This window comes from Nerophis lumbriciformis, linkage group LG08, assembly GCF_033978685.3.
Source record: "Nerophis lumbriciformis linkage group LG08, RoL_Nlum_v2.1, whole genome shotgun sequence".
Classification (NCBI taxonomy): Eukaryota; Metazoa; Chordata; class Actinopteri; order Syngnathiformes; family Syngnathidae; genus Nerophis; species Nerophis lumbriciformis.
The window spans coordinates 22,709,959-22,725,917 of record NC_084555.2 but is presented as its reverse complement, the minus strand read 5'-3'; the positions used below and the strand labels follow the sequence as shown (position 1 = coordinate 22,725,917).

Here is a 15,959-nt window from a genome sequence, read left to right as displayed (position 1 = left end):
GTCAAGTATAATTACAGACAAATAAAAGTGACTTGTCAGCGTTGAGGCTGCAGGTGCAGCAAGGGTCACATGCTACAGCACCCCCTACTGGTGATGAGTGTAGAACATCATTTTTGTTTAGTCTTTTTTAGAATTAGAAGTCAGTCCAAATATTTGACTTATTTTAACCCTCAGGGGATAAAGGCTGACTTCCTTGGCCTTTCAGTAAAATGTTGCTGTATTTTTGGATGTAATATGTGTTGCATCCTTCCCTTATACATTTTTTTTTTCATGTTTAAATTTTAAATATCAATGTATATTGTTTTCACTGGCTCTAACAGGACATAATTTTTTTTTTAATTGGATTTTTTTATTTTTACTATTTTTTCTCAATTCTCTCAATCAACTTAAGCCCTGAACAAAAATATATACTTTTTGTTAAATTATAACTAATGCTGCCAATATGATTATTTTTAATAAGACTAATCACATTTTTGAATTTGGATTAATCGTGATTAATCAAAGGTTATTGAATTTAAAGTAAATGGAAAAAGACCCTGTTTGGACAGAAATGCAATTTTATTGTCAGAATGTCGTACAGAGTAATTTTTAACATGTTTAACGTAAATTTATTTGGTGTATGCATTGACCTGTTCACTGACTGTATAGCAACACACACACACACACACACACACATATATATATATATATATATATATATATATATACATATGTGTGTGTATATATATGTATATATATATATATATGTATGTATGTATGAATATATATATATATATATATACACATATATACATAATGTGTGTGTGTATATATATTTTTGTGTCTATATGTATATATATATATATACACGTGTGTATATATATATATTTATTTATATATATATATATATATATATATATATACATATAAGTGTATGTATATATATTTATATATTCATATAAGTGTGTGTGCGTGTATAATTTTTGTGATTAATTTCATGAGTAACTCGTTATTTTTGTAACCTTTTGAAGGCATTTATCAAATCATGTCAGGTTTTTTTTTAATACAAATAGTATAAACTTTCTTATTTAAACTGGTGACATTATCTAATCAAAAGGCATTCAAAGAGGCCAAAAGTAAAACTCAAAAAAGTATGTTTGATAATTTGTGTTTGAGACTAAGGATTATTGTAAAATTTGATTTAAAAAAAAGTTTCTTAAAAATCCTAATGTTTTTTACGCCGTTTAAAATCGTAAGGACTTTTACTTCCTGTTTAGCTTTGGTTTATTTATTCATACGGCACATATTTAAAACGGCCACTACTGCCTTAAAGTACTGTATCAGTAACAGAAAACAAAATCACATAAATATATAACATGGTATAAAAACACAGCTAAATACACCAATCAAAAAAATTTGACAAATAAAATAGGCAGTAGAAATAAAATGAGGAATATCCATAAATTAGCAAAAATGCATAAATAAAATCATACAAGTATCCATTAAAAATGTCCAGCTCAGCTTGTTAAACACCAGTGCAAGTAAGTTAGCTACGATCACATCATCAAATAAGAAAATCCATCCATTTTCTACCGCTTATTCCCTTCAGGGTCGCGGGGGGCACTGGAGCCTATCTCAGCTACAATCGGGCGGAAGGCGTCTTACACCCTGGACAAGTCACCACCTAATCGCAGAAAATCGCCACCTCATCGCAGAAAATCCTAATTGAAATTAAATTAAAGGGTTACTTTATTTCAGTGGAAATCATTTGAAGTCAGTGAAGCCAATGCACATCAGTGCTTACGGATTATAATAAAGGTTATCCATATAATTATGTCAATGGTCCAAATACTGTTGGAACTACTAAAAACTGAAGTCATCAAAATAAAACAGATGGAATTCCAAAATGGAAAAAAAACATATATTGTATGCTATAGTGAAAAGTACAGTAGTATTGCAAGACATGAAATAACATTGATGTCTTCTCAGGGTGCAGGAGACAGCTTCATCGGAGCACTGGCATTTTACATGGCTCATTATCCCACGATGCCACTGGAGGAGGCGGCCCGCAGAGCAGGTCAAGTGGCAGGAGCGAGCGTGCAGACCATGGGCACGCAGACCTCTTTTCCACACAGACAAGACTTGGCAGCTCAGCTCTTTTAAGAGCAGCAATGCAGATATGCATCATGGGCTCTAAACTGGACCTAAACATTCCTTGTTTTTGTCTTATGAGTAGGGATGTCCGAGAATGGCTTTTTGCCGATATCCGATATCGTCCAACTCTTTAATTACTGATACCGATATCAACCGATATATACAGTCGTGGTATTAACACATTATTATGCCTAATTTGGACAACCAGGTATAGTGAAGAGAAGGTACTTTAAAAAAAAAAAAATAAGATAAATTAAAAACATTTTCTTGAATAAAAAAGAAAGTAAAACAATATAAAAACAGTTACATAGAAACTAGTAATTAATGAAAATGAGTCAAATGAACTGTTAAAGGTTAGTACTATTAGTGGACCAGCAGCATGCACAATCATGTGTGCTTACGGACTGTATACCTTGCAGACTGTATTGATATATATTGATATATAATGTAGGAACCAGAATATTAATAACAGAAAGAAACAACCCTTTTGTGTGAATGAGTGCAAATGGGGGAGGGAGGTTTTTTGGGTTGGTGCACTAATTGTAAGTGTATCTTGTGTTTTTTATGTTGATTTAATTGAAAAGAAAAAGATACTGATAATAAAAAAAACGATACCGATAATTTCCGATATTACATTTTAACGCATTTATCGGACATCTCTACTTATGAGCCATTTAAACAAATATTGAAGGACCAATAATGTTGTTTATAGAGCATACAGAGTAACATTATTGTGTATGATGTGTCACAAGCTGAAATAACACACAAGCATTCATTTGAATAGTTTTACTTGTAGCATGGTGAGATTTATAGGCAATGAAGTGACTTACTCTAATGTTGAACAATAAAAGCATGACTGGTGGATGATGGCACACCAAGTGAATAAAAATGTTATATTAACATCTTTTGTGGTGTTTTTATTTTAGGAGTCAGGTGTCGCGGGGAAGAGTGGTCGTATAAAACCCAGCGCAGACATCTTCTCTTCCAGCCTACAAATATGACCATGTCAGTTTGAAATAGTGCAGATCAACTGTTTATATATTCCACTTCATGTTTAGATGGATCTGATCTTCCTCTTCTCAAAGAACAGGACATGCTTGTTCACTGCAAAAAAACACAAGGAAATGTAAAATGTACGGTAATGACACAGAATGATTACAGTGGGGGGAATAATTATTAGATTTCATAACCTTATTAAACGTAATATTGTTAGTTTACTTTTCTGAGAAACAACATTTTCTAGACTGATATAAAAAATGTCCACTGAAGAGGACATTTATAATGTAAAAGGCACTAAACTGTACAATATTGTTTTACATGTGTTACACTGCATGTTTACATTGTCACTTTAAAGACATCAACTGTAAGTTATTAATTTAAATATTTCCTTGACAGTATATGTTCCAATACAATTATTTACTTAGAAATACACTATATTGCCAAAAGTATTTGGCCACCTGTCTTGACTCACATATGAACTTGAAGTGCCATCCCATTCCTAACCCATAGGGTTCAATATGATGTGGGTCCACCTTTTGCAGCTATTACAGATTCAACTCTCCTGGGATGGCTGTCCACAAGGTTGCAGAATGTGTTTATAGGAATTTTCAGCCATTCTTCCAAACGCGCATTGGTGAGGTCACACACTGATGTTGGTCGAGAAGGCCTGGCTCTCAGTTTCCGTTCTAATTCATCCCAAAGGTGTTCTATCGGGTTCAGGTCAGGACTCTGTGCAGGACAGTCAAGTTCATCCACACCAGACTCTATCATCCATGTCTTTATGGACCTTGCTTTGTGCACTGGTACACAGTCATGTGGGAAGAGGAAGGGGCCCGCTCCAAACTGTTCCCACAAGGTTGGGAGCATGGAATTGTCCAAAATGTTTTGGTATCCTGGATCATTCAAAGTTCCTTTCACTGGAACTAAGGGGCCAAGCCCAACTCCTGAAAAACAACCCCGCACCATAATTCCTCCTCCACTAAATGTTACACTCTTCACAATGCAGTTCGAAATGTAGCGTTCTCCAGGAAACCTCCAAACCCAGACTCGTCCATCAGATTCCCAGATGGAAAAGTGTGATTCATCGCTCCAGAGAACGCATCTCCACTGCTCTAGAGTCCAGTGGCGACGTGCTTTACACCACTGCATCCCACGCTTTGCATTGGACTTGGTGATGTATGGCTTAGATGCAGCTGGTCGGCCATGGAAACCCATTCCATGGAGCTTTCTGCGTACTGTACGTGGCCTAATTGGAAGGTCACATGAAGTGCAGAGAGTCTTTGCACTATGTGCTTCAGCATCCGCTGACCTCTCTGTCAGTTTACGTGGCCTACCACTTCGTGGCTGAGTTACTGTTTTTCCAAACTCTTCCATTTTCTTATAATAAAGCCAACAGTTGACTTTGGAATATTTAGGAGCGAGGATATTTCATGACTGGATTTGTTGCACAGATGGCATCCTATGACAGTTCCACGCTGGAAATCACTGAGCTCCTGAGAGTGGCCCATTCTTTCACAAGTGTTTGTAGAAACAGTCTCCATGCCTAAGTGCTTGATTTTATACACCTGTGGCCGGTCCAAGTGATTACGACACTTGATTCTGATCATTTGGATGGGTGGCCAAATACTTTTGGCAATATAGTGTACTTGTTTGTATTAAAAAATGTAATTACAACATCTTAACATTATGTTTGTGTTCAATTACAGCAGGGGTCCCCAAACTTTTTGACTTGGGCCCACATTGGGTTAATTTGGTCAGGGGCCGGGCTGTGTGTATATATATATATATATATATATATATATATATATACACACATATTAAAAAAAAATATATATATATATATATATATATATATTTCTCGCACACTAATTGACTGAACGAGCACGTACTTTCCACCCGCTCACCCGACAAACCCGATGTCAGGTTATCGATGGGAAAATGCATTTTTAGACAATATGATTTGCCTCAGTAGCTAGGAGACCCTGAGAGTCAAAAGCGGTACAAAATGGATTACAAAAGACAGATTTAAAAAAATAATAAAAAATATGTATATATATATTTTTTTAACATAGGACTTCCCGCAGGCCAGATTTTGGAGGCTGGCGGCCGTAGTTTGGGGACCCCTGCTTTAGAGGGACCCGCGGAAACTCACATACACATGTACATACAAAATCCGCTGTTGCCCTTTCTAGTACAAAGTAGCATATAGTTGTAATCTAAATCTGTCCGTAAACTCGCTATGGAAAGTGCTAAAAACTACAACAAGATATTCATGTATATATTCATTTCACCCACTGTATAGAGTGTACAGGGTCACATTAGTGGGCCACACCTTTCTTTGCACTTCTATATTTTTTATATTTTTATATATTTACACATTGTTTTCTTGCATGCACACATCGCACTGTATGGAATGGCCCCAATCTCGTTACCCTGCATAATGACAACAAAGCTGATTCTGATTCTGATTCTGAGCAGACGCTCACAAAGTGGAGGCATGTAAATAAGAGCCCCCACAAAACGGCGCTTTCTGAAGAGACGGTCAGAAAGCAGCTTGAAGACGGCCTGTAAAACAATTTATGCAAAATGTTGACCAAAGAACCATTAAATGTTATGTAGACCACAAGGAAGTGTTTTAAATGTAGAAAATAAATCATAATATTGCCCCTTTAACATAAACAAGAATAAACGCGTAGATACGTATAGACTTAATAGAGCGATTGATGCCAATAAATAATAATTTCATTTATGGCATATTTGTCAACATGCATTTAATGTTAACATCCTATGCTTCGTGCTGACTATTGTGTATTGTGGTCACCGCATGTTGACAAATACTTTTGCACTGGTTTATTGGTATTGTGTTTCAAGCATTGTTTTGCCTTACATACATACAATGCCAGTATATTTTTTTATAATCATTTTGAATAGCCTAAAGCATGACAATACATCTTACCAATTGGATCATGTCTGAGGAGTACCAGTTTATCTTTGATACGGCTTCTCTTTGTGTTGAAGAAGTAGCCTGACCCCGAAGCACTCAGCATCTGCACCAGGATGCTCCTGGCAGAGTACACAAAATAAACGTTACATTTTCGCGTCATATGTAAAACATAATTAAAGCACAAGAGTTGATTTTTTTTATTTTTTACTTACTTTGATTTTGCCTTGGCCACTGAAAATGAAGAAGAGTCAGTCATATTAGTGATGCCGAGCAACTTGATGGTTCCAATCGAGCTGGGAGTTCATGTTTTACTTTTTGAAGACGATTCGCGTCTTGTTAAAGCTAACAAATAATGAACTACAACAATAACTATGCAGGGAAAACGTGCCGACAGTAAAACAAGGTTGTGTTGTTTTGTGCTTCTGCTGTGTTGAATTCAAGTAATTAGCATGTATGCTAGCTTGGCAGGCACGTTGAATATACGTTCCACGAATTGTTAAGTAGTATGTAAAAGTGTTGAATACTCACAGTTTACAGAGGTAAGGAACATTTTTGACCAAAAAATTAGCAAGACCTGTTGTTTAGTACGTAATAATAAAGCATTAGTCTCCTGTATTTGCCAGACTGGGAAGTCACATTGAGATGTACACTTCCGGGTCAGGACTGACGTGCGCTTCGTTTCAAAGTTGTACTTCCGTTTAGCAACATTTTTTTTTTAAATCAACGTACTAATTCCTATTATAATTCATTTAAACAAATAACAACACTCACACAATATAAATCATGTATAAAAAAACATTGCATATGATTTAACATGTCAAGTGTTACAATACTGTTATATCCATCCATCCATCTTCTTCCGCTTATCCGAGGTCGGGTCGCGGGGGCAGCAGCCCAAGCAGGGAAGCCCAGACTTTCCTCTCCCCAGCCACTTCGTCCAGCTCTTCCCGGGGGATCCCGAGGCGTTCCCAGGCCAGCCGGGAGACATAGTCTACCCAACGTGTCCTGGGTCTTCCCTGTGGCCTCCTACCGGTCGGACGTGCCCTAAACACCTCCCTAGGGAGGCGTTCGGGTGACATCCTGACCAGATGCCCGAACCACCTCATCTGGCTCCTCTCGATGTGGAGGAGCAGCGGCTTTACTTTGAGCTCACCCCGGATGGCAGAGCTTCTCGCCCTATCTCTAAGGGAGAGCCCTGACACCCGGCGGAGGAAACTCATTTCTCCCTTTAGTACCCGTGATCTTGTCCTTTCGGTCATAACCCAAAGCTCATGACCATAGGTGAGGATGGGAACGTAGATCGACCGGTAAATTAAGAGCTTTGCCTTCCGGCTCAGCTCCTTCTTCACCACAACGGATCGATACAGCGTCCGCATTACTGAAGACGCCGCACTGATCCGCCTGTCGATCTCACGATCCACTCTTCCCTCACTCATGAACAAGACTCCTAGGTACTTGAGCTCCTCCACTTGGGGCAAGGTCTCCTCCCCAACCCGGAGATGGCATTCCACCCTTTTCCGGGCGAGAACCATGGACTCGGACTTGGAGGTGCTGATTCTCATCCCAGTCGCTTCACACTTGGCTGCGAACCGATCCAGTGAGAGCTGAATATCCTGGCCAGATGAAGCCATCAGGACCACATCATCTGCAAGAAGCAGAGACCTAATCCTGCAGCCAACCAAACTGGATCCCCTCAACACCTTGACTGCGCCTAGAAATACTGTTATAGTTAACGTTAAATCGAACATATATATCCATCTTCTTCCGCTTATCCGAGGTCAGGTCGCGGGGGCAGCAGCCTAAGCAGGGAAGCCCAGACTTTCCTCTCTCCAGGCACTTCGTCCAGCTCTTCCCGGGGGATCCCGAGGCGTTCCCAGGCCAGCCGGGAGACATAGTCTACCCAACATGTCCTGGGTCTTCCCCGTGGCTTTAACTGAAATATATGAATTATGTCAATTAATTAATAAGTGGTAGAAATTGGATGGATGGATGGAATTAATACATAATTTCTGGTGAGTGTACACCTCGCTCAGTGGAATTGGCTTTATGTATACCGTACTATGAAATTAATGTTACAAAATGGGCTAAGGTTACTCTCTACTCAAGTGTGTCTTAAGTGCCGCCCTGGTGCCATTTGCCCAGTTTTGTTGGCCAGCAGAATACTTTTACCATTAAAAAAAACATTTAAAAATGTGAAGATTTGCAACTTCCGCCTACAGCATAGTAGGCATAAGTATTCATAATGCACTGTAAAAACAACAAACAGATTTTACTGTAAAAAAAAACTGTCAGCTCAGTAGCTAGAATTTTACCGCAAATATAACAGTCGTACCATTTTTCAAGTCCATCCATCCATCTAACCATTTTCTATCGCTTGTCCCTTTCGGGGTCGCGGGGGGTGCTGGAGCCTATCTCTCCAACGACTGTAGATTTTACTCTAATAACTGGCTGCTCAGTTGCCAAAGTTGTACCATCAAAATAACCTTTCTTAAGTCGCCGTTCATTAGCAACAAAAGAAGCAAGCTAAATAACTGATGTGTGTAAGGGTTTGTGTGCTTCATGGGCAAACTGGTATAAGGGGGTCAGAATTCCTCCTGGTTAGTTGTTTGAATTCATTATTATTTATTTAGTTTATTTATTTTAGTTTTCAGTATCAAATGGTTCAAATCGATCAAAAAATGTTTTTACTTTAAATAATTTAATGCCACCTGAAGACCCCAGTGAAGCTTTTGCCCCTGCAGATCTGCAATTCTGTGACAAAAACAACAGAATACACAACATCATGGCAATCTTTGGAAGTGGGAATAATGGCTGGATGCATCATCTCCCCTCTAGCCCTCACCATGTCAATGGAAGTGATAATTCGAGCTTCCAAATGGGTTGTGGGTGGAGAACGTCTGAGAGGGGGGCAGCGTCTACCTCCCATCCGCGCCTACATGCACTACATGACCACCTTGACCTCAATCGTTGCACGCACCAAACATCTGCTGGGAAAGCTTCATGCCAACATTACATGGACACGGATGAAGTTTAAACACAGCCAGTCCAGCATATCCATTGTCAGGGGGAAACTCACGGACTACAGGTTGTACATTGAGGATACTCCCATTCCATTGGTGTCAAAGCTGCCAGTCTAGAGTCTAGGGCGATTGTACAATGCACGTCTCTAAGACTCGGACCAGAGCGATCAGTTGAGGGAAGAAATCATTAAAGGCCTTGTCCGCATAGACAAGACTTTACTTCCTGGCAAGTTTAAACTGTAGTGCCTACAGTTTGGATTGCTCCCCGGTTGGATGTGGCCACTAACAGTCTACAAGATCCACATGACCACAGTCGAAAAGCTGGAGAGAACAGTCAATGTATACATCAAGAAGTGGCTTGGCCTCCCGTAGTGCCTCAGTAACATCGGCCTATATGGTCATGGTGCCCTGTGACTGCCCATCTCTAGCCTCACGGAGGAGTTTAAATGCACCAAGGTGAGGCTGAGCATGACCCTGACTGAGTCTCAAGATGAGGTGATCCAAACTGTTGCTCCCAGACTGCCAACTGGGAGGAAATGCATCCCATCTGAGGCCTGCAGCAAGCCAAATCTGCTCTCAGGCATGGAGACATTGTGGAACAAGTGCAGCATGGAAGAGGTGGGTTTGGACTTGGAGCTAGTCGACCCACATGGCATAAGGCAACATCAGCCCAGAGGACAAAGCGGGTTGTTGATCAGGTTCGGCAACAAGAGGAGGCAGACAGATGTGCAACAGCAGTGGCACAGTTCAAACAGGGACAGTGTACTAGCTGGGAAAATCTGGAGCATCGTAGGCTCACATGGAAGGATCTTTGGGAAATGGAAGGGAGACAAATCAGCTTCATCATCAGAGCCACCGACGATGTTCTTCCCACGCCCAAGAACTTAAACCAATGGTTATGAAAATATCTTTCTTGTGCACTCTGTCAAACCCCTGCAAACACTAAGTCACATCCTCACCGGCTGAAAAACCAGTTTGTCTCAAGGCCGCTACACCTGGAGGCACAACCAGGTCTTAAGACAACTAGCGATCACCCTGGAAGAAAGGAAAAATACCAACCAGGCCCTCCTTCCCCCAATTCCTAGTCAATCAATCGCCACTCTCCTCGTAAGCGCAGGACAACTCCCAGCAAAACCATCTGCAAGAGTGGAGGCAGCCCTTCTGGACTGTGCCCCGGACTGGAAAATGCAGGTGGACTTAGACCAGAAACTCATCTTTCCGCCAGAGATCATTACAACTTCAGGCTGGACCTGCCCGATTGCTTCCAGTTTAAGTCGGGTGCAGAGGCTTTGTTGCCATGTCCACAACCAAGCTTCTGAAAGGAATGGGAGTGAGAGGTCAGGCCTTCCGGCGGGCTGTCAAATCGCTGTTGGATGCTGCCGAACGAAGTAGCAGATGGATTTGGATCAAGAGAAAGGACCGAAACTGGGCTGAAAAATGACATCTAGGGGCAGAGGCAGAGGCGGGCACACGTGGGAAGCCAGATGTCGCCATTGAGCCCTCCGGAGGTGTCGTGGGCCTATCAACGAAACACCAATGAAGGGGGCTGCCCACCTGTGGGCCTATCAACGAAACACCAATGAAGGGGGCTGCCCACCTGAAGACCCGAGTGAAGCGTTTGCCCTTTTACCCCCCCCCCCCCCACACTCAACATTAAGTACTGAACAATCTGAGGGATTGTACTATCTAGTCCTATGAGCTCAACAAATAATAATAATGCAGGCGAATTGATGAATCTGACATCGTTTCTGTTACTGACTTAAAAACAATGTTAATAAAGGTATTGTATGTTGTAAATTGATCTATATTTCTTTCTCTTTCTTTAATTTTAATAAGGATACACTATTTTGCAGAGGTGTACTTATAACAATGTTATAGACTAAATAAATAGTAATAAATAAAGCACTGCCATATAGCAATTAAAAGAAAAAAATAACTTTTTTTTCTGGAGGTAACAAGGATTGTTTTCCTACATGGTGAAAACCTTGGGATTCAAGAAGATGGCTTATTTTCTTGTTCTTTTGCAGTCAGACATTGTTGGTTGCCATAACAGCAGATGAGCGTCTGCTTGGAATTTGTGGTCCAGATGAGATTTTAATGCTGCTATAATAACATTATTTATTTTATTTTAGAAATCTTAAAAATGGTGCATAGTTGCACCACAACCCAAATCTTTTGACTGTAATCCATCATTGTTTTTCACTTTCAACTTCGATTAGTTGTGTTTCTGTTCATGCAATTGACCGAATGACGCAGCAGCATAAACAAGTTGATAGAAAAGGGGTGGCGTGGCTCAAATGGTAGAGCGGCTGTGCCAGCAATTTGAGAGTTCCTGATTCGTATCTGGCTTCCACCATCCCAGTCACGGCCGTTGTGTCCTGTGCAGTTCACCTACCTTGCTCACAGTGTCAACTACATTAGTGTATGAATGCAGGGCTGCCAAGTTTCCGAAAAATGAGTGAGACTTCAGTGTCATGATGCATTAGAAAAAAAATTGGTAGGACAGTAGTCATTGGCTGTCACAAAAGTTAGTAGAAGTTGATGGTTGCCATCATTGCCTCTTTTGCATAACTACATAAATACAATGGACACTGTAGGAGAGAGGAATAACGTGGTGGGAACCAAAAGAACCAAAGAAGACGGGTTTGATGTTCTCTCATAGCTTATCTTCATTAGAAAATAATGTGGATTGATATCATGGTTCCACTTGTGTATACACTGCATGCAAACAGTAAATATTCAGACTCATCTAATGGGGCTAAATTGAGCTGTATTTGTGCAACCAGTAGGAAGGGCTGCTGGCTGAAATGAGCATGAACGTTATTGGACAGGCTGAGCACTGTAACCAGGCAGCTGTCAGGATGTGTGGAGGAGTTTGCGTCACTATGGGTTAATTCTGAAAAAGAGGCTGAGACCACTTGCTCAATTCCTCCTCCCTTGTCATTCAGCGCTCCACATCCACTCCGGACATTAGCTACACTTGTCTTCATCTACTTGATTACACTTTCACTTTTTCCCAGTCTATGATTTACCAGCCTCACTGAGACACTTTTTTTGCCATGTGTGACTTGAAGATATATATGTGCTTTTACATTAAGTCAGAGGGGTCCAAGCAGGGGCGTACACCAAATTCTGGGCACCCATAGACAAGACCCCTACAGTAAAGAGCCATCCATCCCACCCAAACCCAAAGCTGCCAAGCCGTACACAAACACACACTTGGTATGTTCACATACACTAAAAACAAATTATTGAGGTGGGGACTTGTCCAGGGTGTACACCGCCTTCCGCCCGAATGCAGCTGGGATAGGCTCCAGCACCCCCGCGCCCCCGAGAGTGACAAGCGGTAGAAAATGGATGGATGGATGGATGCCTGGATTTAGTTTAAAAACCTTAATTTTAGTTTTTGACTTTTTAAAGATGGGATTAACCATTCTGGAACATATCCAGATAAACCACCCCAAATAATTTGGTTTATATGGTTATAAATCTGTCAAGTTGGCCTCACCTGCCATCATGGAAAGAAAAAAAATGTAAAAAGAAAAACAAATAATTAAATTTTTATATGTATCCAGTGATTATACTATAAAGTTATTTTCCATTTAACTTCACCAGTTTTAGATTATTTTTATTCAAAATCGCTGAATTTTCACATTTGGCGTTCAAATACTGAGAAGAGACGGTGCGGTGATCAGCAGCCAGTTGAGGCACGTCACTCAGTTGTGCCTCAACATGGATTGCGCAATGACTCGGCTAACTGCTGGCCTGCTGTGCAGTGAGACCGTATTGCTATATGAACTATATTATACATTTCCATAGTTTAGTTAGCTGAGGTATATAATGTACAGTGTATTTTGTCAACAACTGTATGTGTGTAAAGTATTTATTGTGCTGAGCGATCATAAAACTGCTACGAAGACGCACTGTGTGAGGCTCGCAGTAATCCCGCCTCCTTGTGCCAGTTAATGCACCCCCGCCGTAGAACGCACCCCCCGACGGGAGCGCCACACCAACCAAAACCCACACCCAAACCCCCCACGCGCAAGACCGAACCCACTCAAAAAAGTCACCCAACAAGAAGCCAAAATGTGCAAAAACAACAAAGCTCGCGTTGGAGGAGCCGCGAATGACCGCAGGGCCACAACATTAGGTACACCTGCAGACTGCAGCACGGATTTCATATTTCATTCATTCACAACTCCTCCAACACGAACATTATTGTTTTTGCACTTTTTGGCTTCTTATTAAATAACTTTTTAAAAAGATTCAATCTTGCACGTGGAAAGTTTAAGTGTGGGCTTTAGTTGATATAATACTCCCGTCAGGGGGTGCATTAATCCAGCACAACCATAATAACGTTTTTTTAATTAAATATGCTTTTTTGTGTGCTACAGTTTGTATGTGTAAAGTTAAAGTTAAGTTAAAGTACCAATGCTTGTCACACACACTAGGTGTGGTGAAGTTTGTCCTCTGCATTTGACCCATCCCTTGATCACCCCCTGGGAGGTGAGGGGAGCAGTGGGCAGCAGCGGCGCCGCGCCCGGGAATCATTTTTGGTGATTTAACCCCCAATTTCAACCCTTGATGCTGAGTGCCAAGCAGGGAAGATTGCTGCTATGAGCTTTTAAACATAACCCGTTAACTGCTGCCAATCAAATGGTGAATAAGATACTCTTTAGGGTTCATATGTTTGTAAATCTGACTGATGAAGTCAGTGCCTCACCAGCCATCAACCTCACCGCACGTCACTGCATCAGTGGATAAGAATAGTCATAATAATGAATCATCATCAATGCTTCCCCTGGGAGTTACGTCTCCTCGTCTTTAGAAACTATTGACGCTTCTGTTTCTAACTTTAATTGAGGGTCTTTGAACGCACCATGGCAGAACAGGGGTTAGTGCTGGTGCCTCACAATAAGAAGGCCCTGGGTTCAATCCCCGGGCTCAGGGTCTTTCTGTGTGGAGTGTGCATGTTCTCCCCGTGACTGCGTGGGTTCCCTCTGGGTCCCTTGGCTTCCTCTCACCTCCAAAGACATGCACCTGGGGATAGGTTGATTGGCAACACTAAATTGGCCCTAGTGTGTGAATGTGAGTGTGAATGCTGTCTGTCTGTCTGTGTTGGCCCTGCGATGATATGGCGACTTGTCCAGGGTGTACCCCGCCTTCCACCCGAATGCAGCTGGGATAGGCTCCTGCTATCCCCGCGACACCGAGAGGGACAAGCGGTAGCAAATAGATGGATGGGATGAACGCACCATAGGTGCTATTAGATACATAACGTTCTATGCTGCCACAGATTTATTTACTGTATTCATCACCTCATTTTCCCCTCGGGGATTAATAAAGTATTTCTGATTCTGATTCTGATTCTGATCCATGTTCCAAAATGATGTCGTGTGTGAATGCCTAAAGGTGAGCTTTAATGATGTTACAAAGTTTATGTTGAGTGAAATGTTGAAAGTTCTATCTCGGTGGGACGAACCATTTTTTATTTTTGATAAGGGGTGTAGACGTCCTTAATTTGATTCAAGCAATCTTATTATTAATTTTTGGGGGATTTTATATAGCATTTATAGATGTTGTTTTTAATATATATATATTACTTATATATTTAAATAACAGTGAAAAAACTGTTTTTGTTTTTTCAAAATCACACAATCCCCACTGTGCTTGGGGTCCTGGTACAACATCCCCACTTACCCAACCACTTCGACGCCCTTGGGTCCAAATTTTGAAAGAACTTTAAATAGAGTAGTAACTCAGCTAACAATCTTAAAATGCCCCCCCATCCCTGTGACAACAGTATCTTCTTCTATAACAACCTAAACAACCACTCTGCAAGGTTTGAGGCACTTAACACCACTCCGGCAAGGAAATCCATCCCTCGCCCTGATGAGCAGCCGCTCAACCTGGACACAGCGGATGCCCGGAAAACCCTGAGGAGAGTGAACCCCAGGAAAGCAGCGGGACCTGATGACATTCCGGGCAAGGTGCTTAAGGGATGTGCAGAGCAGCTGGCTGGGGTTCTCACAGACATCTTCAACACCTCGCTGACCTAGGCTGTGGTACCATCATGTTTCAAGGCGGCCACAATCATTCCAGTGCCTAAAAAACCCATAATCTCCTCCCTCAATGATTATCGCCCCGTGGTACTCACCCCCATCATAATGAAGTGCTTCGAGAGGCTGGTAAAGGAATACATTGTCTCCAGACTTCCCCCCACATTCGACCCATACCAGTTTGCTTATCGCCCTAACCGCTCCAGAGGACGCCATCTCCTCTGCACTCCACCTGAGCTTAGAACATCTGGAAGGAAAGGACACACACGTGCGGATGTTGTTTCTGGACTTCAGCTCAGCATTCAACACCATCATCCCGCAGAACTTGGTGAGCAAACTGGCCCCCCTTGGATTCAGTACCCTCCTATGTAATTGGATGCTTGACTTCTTCACAGACAGACCCCAGTCTGTGAGAGTGGGCAACAACACCTCCATTGTCATCTCTCTGAGCACCGGCTCCACACAGGGCTGCGTCCTGAGTCCGCTGCTGTTCACGTTGATGACCCATGACTGCTGCGCCAGGTCCACTACTAACCACATTGTGAAGTATGCGGACGACACAACAGTAGTGGGCCTCATCCGTGACAACGACATGGACTACAGGGAGGAGGTGAGACATCTAGTTGACTGGTGCAGAACCAACAACCTGGTCCTGAATGTCAACAAGACCAAGGAGATCATCGTCAACTTCAGGAAGCACCAGTCCAGCCACGCTCCACTCTTCATCAACGGCACAGCGTAGGAGATCGTAAGTAGCACCAAGTTCCTGGGGGTGTAGACAATATGACCTGGTCCCTACACACA

General features: G+C 41.7%; 2 protein-coding genes across 7 annotated transcripts in view; one reads left to right on the top strand and one right to left on the bottom strand.

Annotated features, from left to right (window-relative positions):
* Positions 1-3,235, top strand: part of rbks (ribokinase) — an 88,565-nt gene extending 85,330 nt beyond the window's left edge. For all 6 annotated transcript variants that reach the window (XM_061968471.1, XM_061968472.1, XM_061968470.1 and 3 more), the window contains one exon: positions 1,969-3,235. In XM_061968471.1, coding sequence (XP_061824455.1) covers positions 1,969-2,142 — 174 coding nt within the window. In that variant the 3' untranslated portion in view covers positions 2,143-3,235. The remainder of the gene's footprint in view (positions 1-1,968) is intronic.
* On the bottom strand, positions 2,905-6,756 carry mrpl33 (mitochondrial ribosomal protein L33). The gene is made up of 4 exons (XM_061968476.2): positions 6,605-6,756; positions 6,289-6,307; positions 6,089-6,195; positions 2,905-3,237 (listed from the first exon to the last, which is right to left on the bottom strand). The coding sequence occupies exons 1-4, from the start codon at positions 6,624-6,626 to the stop codon at positions 3,188-3,190; spliced, it is 198 nt and encodes a 65-aa protein (XP_061824460.1). The 5' UTR covers positions 6,627-6,756; the 3' UTR covers positions 2,905-3,187.
* Between the last annotated feature and the right edge of the window lie 9,203 nt (positions 6,757-15,959).